Source organism: Mastomys coucha, unplaced genomic scaffold (genome assembly GCF_008632895.1).
Source record: "Mastomys coucha isolate ucsf_1 unplaced genomic scaffold, UCSF_Mcou_1 pScaffold5, whole genome shotgun sequence".
Lineage (NCBI taxonomy): Eukaryota > Metazoa > Chordata > Mammalia > Rodentia > Muridae > Mastomys > Mastomys coucha.
In genome coordinates, this window is record NW_022196911.1 from 24,174,959 (window position 1) to 24,184,112 (window position 9,154).

Sequence of the window (9,154 nt, forward strand, 5' to 3'; positions counted from 1 at the left end):
TTTATTTTCAATCGGGATTTCTTTGATAACCTACAATGACTTCAAACTTACAATGTAGCAAAGGATGACCTTGAACTTCAAGTCCTCTTTCCATATCCTGAGTACTGAGATTACAGGTGGCTGTCACCACACCCAGTTTTATATAGTGTTGGGGATCTAACACAGGGCTTTGCACATGCTAAGTAAATAACTTCTACCATCCGAGTTTCAATGCTAGCTTCAGCTTCCCCCATAGCATGGATACACAAGCACACACACAATTTCAATACTCTCCTTATAGCCAAAACTTTCTCTCCTTCAAAAGGCCTCACTTCTCACCTCCCCCTCAGCTCTCTGGGAAAATCCTCAAGGCCACTGCGGAGCTTAATCTGTCAAACTTGGTTGATACTTTCTTTCCACCTCTTGACCCTTGTGTATTGTGGTTCACAGAAAAATCTCATCTCCTTATGCCTGAGTACCAGTACAGGATTTACCTTAGTAGTCTCTCTTCCTGGCCCTATCCCCTTCTGGACACTCGACCTCTTTTTTCTTAACCTTGCCCTAGAAGCTCTGTGGCTTCCCATGCCATCTTTATCCTGGTGTCTGGCCACCCTCATCTCCAGCTTCCAGGCTCTTGAAAGCACATCCAGCCTTCTGTTACATATGGCACACAAATGCTACAAAGAGGACACCATCTTCCATGCCTAAGGTTTCCTCCCTGATGATCAGTGTCCGACTACAGATTGTAGCTGGCTATCATCGAGTATGTCCCTTATCCTTTCCCTTCTCAGCTACCAATTTCCTGATTTCACCATCCACCTCTTCACATGGCTTTTTGGTTGACTGGTTGGTTTTTGTTTTTTCAAGGCAGGGTTTCTTTATGTAACCCTGGCTGTTCTGGACTCGAGTTGTAGACCAGGCTGGCCTCAAACCCAGAGATCCGCCAGCCTCTGGCTCCCAAGTGCTGGGATTAACGGTGTGCGCCACCACTGCCCAGCAGCCTCATGACTTTTTTAGTCCTGCTCTAGTCCCCCTTTAACAGTCAACCCACTTGCTACGCCCCCTCCTTCTCCTCTTCTTCACATAACTTCATCTAGGCTGGTTGGAACCTGTTCCATAACCAAAGATGACCTTGACCCTCTTCTCTGCTTCTACCTCTCAAGTGCTGGAGTCAGAGATGCCTTGTATGGTTTTTTACAAACTGAAATCTGGCCCTGCTAACCCATAAGACCCTTCAGGGGTCCCAGAAACCTGGGTCTAGCCCCTGCCTCTGCCTGAGTGCCACCCCCTCCCCTGTCTCCAGGCCGCTGGCTCAGCAGAGGTCTCTCGCCTCACCTCACAGCCATTCTTAGGTCTAAGCCTGTGCATAGAGTGTTCTCCCCTCTACCTCTTCTTCTACCCAGTTCTTGGCTTTTAGCACCTTTCCTTTGATTTCATGAGCTTGTTTTTTGTGGGACTCTGTACTATTTCAGATGAAATCACACAGCATATGCTTACACGTTTATTAAAGGTTTGTTTTTATTTATAGGTATGTGTGTATGTCCATTTTAGCATGCAGGTACCTCTAGAGCTGGGGGTTACAGATGCTTCTGAGCTGCCTGATATGGGTGCTGGGAACTGAACTCAGGTCCTCTACAAAACCAGGAGTTGCACATAACTGATGAACCATTTCTTCAGTCCCCAAATTGGCCATTTAAATTGAACAGGTTAGGCCAGGGATGCAAATTAGTGATACAGAACCTGTCTGACACATCCTATACCAGCTCAGAAGGACAAACAAAATCAGGATAAACAATTTAGTCAATATGTCACATAATCCTGGCACTAGGGAAGCTGAATCAGGAGAATCCTGAGTTCAAGGCCAGCATTACTTGGATACATAATGAGATTCATTATTTTTTTAAAGATTTATTTATTTATTATATGTAAGTACACTGTAGCTGTCTTCAGACACACCAGAAGAGGGCATCTGATCTCATAACAGATGGTTGTAAGCCACCATGTGGTTGCTGGGATTTGAACTCAGGACCTTTGGAAGAGCAGTCAGTGCTCTTAACCACTGAGCCATCTCTCCAGTCCGAGATTCAGTATTTTAAAACAAATCAATTCACTGGCAAAGCAACATTTAGTGCATCCACATTGTACAACCACCACCTCTATATAGCTACCAGGTATTTCCACCCTCCCCAAGAGACTAGGCAGTTACTCCCCATTCTCCCCAGCCCAGTTCATGGAAACCATTAGTCTTCCTACCTCTGTGTATTGGCCTCTGCTGGACATTTCATATCAATGGAATCACAAATTTATAGCCTTCTGTATCTTGTTCTCTACTTAGTGTCGTCTTTTCAGGGGTCACTCTGTCATTCCTTTGTATGGCTAAACAGTATTCTGTTGTATGCATGGACCTCATTTTATTTGCCCACTGATCACAGACACCTGAGTTATTTCCTTCTTTCCAGCCATTATGAAATAGTACTGCTATAAAGGTTTGTGTACAAGCATTTGTTTGCATACATGTTTCCATTTACCTTGGGACTATTTGTTTGTTTGTGTTTTGTTTTTTCAGTCAGGCTTTCTCTGTGTAGCCCTGGCTTCCCTGGAACTCACTCTGTAGACCAGGCTGGTCTTGAATCTGGAGATCTGCCTGCCTCTGTGTCCTGGGTGCTGGGACCAAAGGTGTGGACAAACTGTCCTGGCCGTCTTGGAACTATCTTAGGAATGGAGTTATGTTAGCCCTGTCTTCAGCCACTGTGCAGTTTCTCCAGTCCTCCACTCCCAACTTTTTGAGGAACTGCCAAGACATCACGAGGGTTTTCACTCCATCATTTTAGCATTCTTTGTGTGAGTGTGTATGTGTGTGTGTGTGTGTGTGTCTGTGTCTGTGTCTGTGTGTATGAGACAGGGTTTCTCTGTATAGCCCTGGCTGTCCTAGAACTCACTCTGTAGACCAGGCTGGCCTGGAACTCGGAAATCCACCTGCCTCTGCCTCCCAAGTGCTGGGATTAAAGGCATGTACCACCACTGCCTGGCTTTTTTTTTTTTTAAAGATTCATTTATTTATTACATATAAGTACACTGTAGCTGTCTTCAGACACACCAGAAGAGGGCATCAGATCTCATTACAGATGGTTGTGAGCCACCATGTGGTTGCTGGGATTTGAACTCATGACCTCTGGAAGAGCAGTCAGTGCTCTTAACAATTGAACCATTTCTCTAGCCCTCATTTTAGCATTCTTACAATGACTTCACTCAAGAGGATCTGTCCCCATCTGGGGACATCTTGTCAGAAAGCAGATTCAGAGCTATAGAATCCGCCACTGAAGGTCCATGACTGGAAGATGGTGGATCCCATTTGGTCCAGCTGCAATCCAGACCCCATTCTCTCATGGTCTCATCCTTTCTGGCCATTTGAGGAGTTGGCTCCTCAGGGATTTTATACTTCATATACCTTGCTTGTCTTGCTGAACTGTAAGCTCCCTGAAGGCAGCTGCAGTGAAGGTTCAGGGCAGCTTCAGTGAGTCCTGAGCATGCTGGATGGGAGGAGAGCCAGAATCAGAAGAATGTCTGAGTCAGTATCAACCACGATAGGACCCAAGAACAAAGGAGAAGAGTGGCCAGATGTGTGTCACCTGTGAGCTGAGCTTTGGGATTCTGGGTAGAGCTAGGAACTAGAGGCTGGATTGCTGCAGATGGTCCATCCCAGAGATAGCTGTTAAACTGGGCGTGGCCTTGAGCATTCGGAGCAGTCCCAACATCTCTGTGGGGTAGAAGGTATCTGGAGCAGGCAGCTTTTGAACCTTTGTGAGGCATTACTCACAGGTATAGCACTTTACAGAGGTGGCACCCATAAAAATGACACCTGATATATGCTTCCAGCAGCCCACGAGAAGGCACATTCAACATCACCATTGTATACATGAGGAGCTGGCACCAGTGCTTGGGGGATGCCCTAAGCAGGTACACAGCTGGTAGGCAGAGGCAGGGGCTGCGGGCTGGCTGGCTGGCTGGCTGGCGGCAGCTAGGCATCCGGGAAGAAAGCCAGTCAGGGCTGCAGTGAAGCTGCCATCAGCTCTGCAATTCTGCTGGCTCAGCGGCCCCTCCCCCCAAGGTCTTCTTCAGAGGCCTGACATTCTGGAGGGCTGCCCCAGTCCCACAGATCCGCATCCTTTGCCCCATGGGGGTAAATATCTGCCTACTATGCTGCCCTCTTCCCCAGGTGGATGGAGAGGGGAATCCACACAGATAAACACCTTTAGACCTTCCCATCAGCCTTTGGGGTACAGCTGATGTCCCATTTTACAGGCAAAGCAGCTGAGCATCAAGGAACATGTCCACCCATGGTCACTCATCAGCAGTGTCTGACCTTGGTCTTCTGGGCCCACTCTGAGCTCTAATCTGACCTAGCAGAGGAAGCCTCTGGCTTTCCCCTTGCCACCATCCACCCTTTGAAGTAAGGAATCCAAATGCCCACCTACAGTCCAGATGTTCCCTTAAGACCACAATGTGCATATTTACCTGGAGACACTCAGATTTCCTGTCCAAAAGGATCTAGTCAATTTCCTTTGTCTGCATATCCCTCTTCCTGGGTGGACTACATAGTGAGATGCCCAGACTCTGTCTGAGGATTGGCTCAGGGGTGCCTGTTTATGGGGTATACATGACCTACAGCTGGACAGAGAACAGAAATATGACAGCACAGGCAAGGGCCAGTTCATTAACCCAAAGTAGTCCAAGAATACTAAATTTAAACTTGCCCTTTCGTGTCTTGGTGAATGTATATTTGTTAAGGTGGGAGACTAGAACGTATTTTATTTAGCAGGTTAGTAGTGTAATTTACAACTGTGAAATAGGCATTTGGTGAGTGGGTTTCTGTTTGTATTTTTGCCCCAGGTCCCACAAGGATGATTTCTCTTATAAGCTCCAAACACAGCAATAATAGTCATGATAATAGCAGTTTTTTATATATATTTACTTATTTTTATAGTGCTTCTTATGTGCTTGGCACTGTATCATGTGAAGATGAATCGAGGATCCCTGCAGCGAGGTCCAAGGGCATCATAGTGTTGGCAGCAGCTGCTTCCTGGATTAACTGTGTGAACAACTTCACAGTGAACCCTTGCGTAGATGAAGGGGGCACATTGTTTACCCACCTTTGACAGGGAGGGTAGATAAGAGACTCAGACAGAGAGAGCAGTTCAGGATGATACAGACAGTGTAAGGAAGAACAGACACAGGAATTCATGTAAGTTCTGAGACCAGACCTATAACCTAGAGACCGGGGGCCTGTAGCATGGACACAGGAGTGCAAAGCATTTCTAGTCTTTGGCTGTTGTTTTCAATCTGTAAAATGGGGACAGTGAGTTCAGCCTTATCCCAAACGGCCTGCATAGCAGCTGACCCTATGACTAACTAGGAATCAGTCACTCAAATGGACCAAAGGAAGGGTCTGTGCGTTTAAAGACCTCTTCTGAAAGCCTAGCACACTTATCAGAAAACCTAGGCTCATTCCCCTAGTTTCATGACTCTATCATAATCATAAGTCCATGATCCTGGAAAACCCTTCCCTGCCCTCCTGGACCTGCCCCACCATCCAGGACTACAAGCATAGTGCATCAGTTGTGCATGCGTGAACCCTCACCGAATTCTCTCCATTGTGTTGGGTTGAATGATGCTGTCTGCTCCTGCTTGTAAATAAGGAAGCTGAGGGAGCTTACTCAAGACATGGAGCTCAACTGCTGTGTGTTCATTATGCTGCAGGCAACATAAGAGGCCTGGCGCAGCCCTAGCCTTCAGGCAGGCAGGAGAAAGGTGAGGTGTTAGTCAAGCAGAGATCCTGCCAGGGAACCTGTGGCTAGGAGATTGCTTTGGTTGGGCTAGACTAGAATGGTCTGGACGTGGCTGGGCCTTCATTGGTGCTGAGGACGGGAGGTTAAGTTCCTTCTTGGTGGCTATAGACAGTTACATCCAAGTAGATGATGAGAGAGTCGAAGTCAAGCTCTCTTCCAGGCTGTCCTCGAAGGAGAACTGTCATCCTGCATTGTTGTGGAGAGAAGCCAGAGGCTGCCAGGGAAAGAAGGTGTAGTTGGGGGGAGGAGGGGTACGGGTTCCCTGACACCGAATTCATTATTGGGAGATTCCTCTTCGCAATCTCTCAACACCTCCCACAGGAATCACAGGCCAGAAATGTCTGACAGCCTCTGGAGGGCCGGCACCGGTGGCACTTGTGCCCGGCTTCCCGCCCGCCCACTGCCTCCGAGTCCCTCCCCCTCGGGTCCCGCAGCCTCGAGAAACCTCTCCTAGGTTTAGCCTTGCGTCGCCGCCGTGTGGGTGCCTGGTGGCCAGCCCCCCCTCCCCTTCAGCACCGTCCTCTGTCCCCGGCTGTCGTCCTCGGTTCCCCGCTGCCCGCAGAGGCCTAGCCTGACCCTCGCACCCAAACGTGGGGAGGGGGCGTCGGGCGTGGGGGGGGGGAGGGCCAGTGCGGGGGCGGAGCCTCGGAGCCGGGCGCGCGGCCGGCGCGGGCTGACGGAGGTCAGCGGCCGCGGGAGCGGACCCAGGCGTCCGGGAGGCGGCTCAGACGCGGCGCGCCACCGGGTGCCCGCCGCCGCCGCTGCCGCCGCCGGCTCCCGCCCCTGGGCCGCCCCCCGCCCGTGACGCGCTATCCGTCCCTTCGCGTCGGAGCCCCAGCCCCAGTTCGAGCCCGAAACCCCAGCTCGAGCCCGAGCCCGAGCCCGAACCCACGGAGGGCGCTGGGCGGCGGGCGGCGCAGGGAGCGCGGACTGGAAAGGATGCGATCGCAGATGCGGAGCCGCCGCTGCATCTGAGCCGCCAAGAGCACCGAGCGCGGCGTCGCTCGCTGCGGGCCCGGCGGCGCCATGGGGAAGGAGCAGGAGCTGGTGCAGGCAGTGAAGGCGGAGGACGTGGGGACCGCGCAGAGGCTGCTGCAGAGGCCGCGGCCGGGGAAGGCCAGTGAGTGCGGGGGGCGCGCGGGGCGCGGGCGGGGGCCACACCGCCTGGGTGCAGGGCGAGGAAGGGATGCTGTGGGTCTCCCGGGGTGGGGCGGGGCCAGGAGCGCTCAGACCCTTGGTCCGCGCCCCCCCCCCCGCTCGCCCCGGCTCTGGAGGAGGGGCGGCAACGAGCGTCGGACTGTCCGCCCAGCCCCCTGCAGGCACCTGCGGCACCCACCGTCCCTGAGGCCGCTGGCGATCACATCCTCCCTCGGATCCCCTCCCTTTCCAGGCTGCGGGCTGATGATTTCTACTTGTGCTTTTAAGGGCGAGGCGGATTACCCCTACCCCCACCCCCCTAAAAGACACTGTAGAGAGAGGGAGGGGCCCTTGCAGTGAGGGGCGACCAGAGGCTAACAATCTCTGTCAGACCTCTTCCCCACCCTATGTTTAATAACACGCTTTGCAGGGAAAGGTGGGGGGGAGGACCACGCTGGGGGTGTGGCTGCCCAGGTATGGCCAGTAGGGGCTATTTACTGATGAGGGAGTGAAACACAGGCGCCCAAGGTCGCCCAGCCCTGGGGCAGGCTGGGCTTCAGGCAGGGACAGCCTGGGGGATAAGAACTGTAGGCTCTTGCAGGCTTCTGCAGACCTTGGTCTTCCCTGGCTTTTCTACTGGAAAAGGGGGCCAAAGGTCTGTAAAGGAGCTCCCACACCATCCCTAGCTTGTGCCCTGGGGGTCAAGGGGAGGCCTAGGAGCTTGGAGCTTTGATTCTAGCTCTCAACCCTGCTCATCCTAGAGCCTCCCTAGGGGCCTCCGGAGATGGATGGATGGGCGTGTGGACTAGCCAAGTGTGCAGCTGCGCATGTATGACCGTGTCAGTGTGTCAGGGCACCTGTGCAGGCACTGCGGGTCAACTCATGGAACCTGGGTGCCTTCACTTCCAACACACCATCATAAGCTGCATGTAAGCTGGGGGAGCATGCCCCATTTCCCCCGGGGGGCTGCTGAGACTGTCTGGAGTGGCTCCTGTCCACTTTGCTGTTGGAGGAAGGACACTGGTGCCTCCAGGGCACACAAGCCGCCTGGGAAGCTCCACTTACTAGAGCTGGTTTTAGGGCCTCAAGGCTGAGTGGAACCGCTTCTTAGGGAGAGGCAGATGGAAGAGGGGAAGACACAGCTTTCCACCTAGTGGCCTTGTGTCCTCGGTCATACTGACTCTCTAGGCTTTAGTGGCCTTATCTGTAGGATGGAACATCTGTGGTTCCCACCACCCCACAACATCATGAAAGCAGTAAGAAGGAACTGATGATGAGGAGACACTTGCTTCCAGTTCAGTAAATGCTAATGGAGCTGGCTTTTTTTTTTTTTTCTGCTGACAGCCACAAATATGGGGATCCTCTTCCCTTCCATTTGGCCATCGGGGATAGGTGAGAAAGAGTTGTCATCTCTGCCTGGGCTCCTACCTCTGCCTCAGCCTGATGTGGACTCAGCAGAGGCACCTGTCATGCCCCTTCTGTCTGTATTCTCTGAGTCAGAGGGGCGGTGTAATAAATCAGACAGAGAAATCCCTCCATGAATTAGTTCAGTTGTCATGGCAACACTGGCCTGCTTTGGAGTAAGATGTATTTTGATTTAGCAAAGTACAGCTGGAGTTTGGGCCATGGGGTTGGGGGGTGTCCATACTTATCCTCGAGAGTATTTTCCCCCAACACACATCCACACACTGGCCAGGCTTAAGGATGCCTTTAATCCTAGCAGTTGGGAGGCAGTTGGGATCCCTGTGAGTTCGGGGCCAGCTTGGTCTAATGCATAGTGAGTTCTAGAGACCTTGTCTCAAAAACAAAAACAAAACAAAAAAGAGAATGTGTTCTCCAGTCCAGCCTAGAGATTTTCCCACAGTCTTGTCCTTGAGCCCTTTTGGGTGCCCAGCTCTTCCCTCCCTACCCCATGGCCCTGGTAGTCCCCACCTCGCCTCCAAGGGAGCCTGCACAAGTGTGTTCACTTAGCAGCTGTCTTCGAGGGGAAAAGAGACAACTTTGGAAGGAAGACGTTGGTAGAGGCTGCCCCTCTGCTGCTGGTGAGGAGTCCTTGTCTAGTTTTGTGGCCTAGTCTTCCTCTCCGAGGCAGGCTGATGACACCCTGTAGAAATTCCCAGAGGAATCACACACACACACACACACACACACACACACACACACCCTCCAGGCTGGGCGGTGGTGGCATACAC

At 52.0% G+C, this 9,154-nt stretch overlaps 1 protein-coding gene across 6 annotated transcripts in view; it reads left to right on the forward strand.

Moving 5' to 3' along the window:
* Positions 1–6,521: 6,521 nt before the first annotated feature.
* The window catches only part of Caskin1 (CASK interacting protein 1), a 20,175-nt gene continuing 17,542 nt past the window's right edge, over positions 6,522–9,154 (forward strand). For 4 of the 6 annotated variants that reach the window (XM_031351130.1, XM_031351132.1, XM_031351131.1 and 1 more), the window contains exon 1: positions 6,522–6,945. In XM_031351130.1, coding sequence (XP_031206990.1) covers positions 6,852–6,945 — 94 coding nt within the window. In that variant the 5' untranslated portion in view covers positions 6,522–6,851. The remainder of the gene's footprint in view (positions 6,946–9,154) is intronic. The other 2 variants (XM_031351134.1, XM_031351135.1) reach the window with 1 other exon arrangement.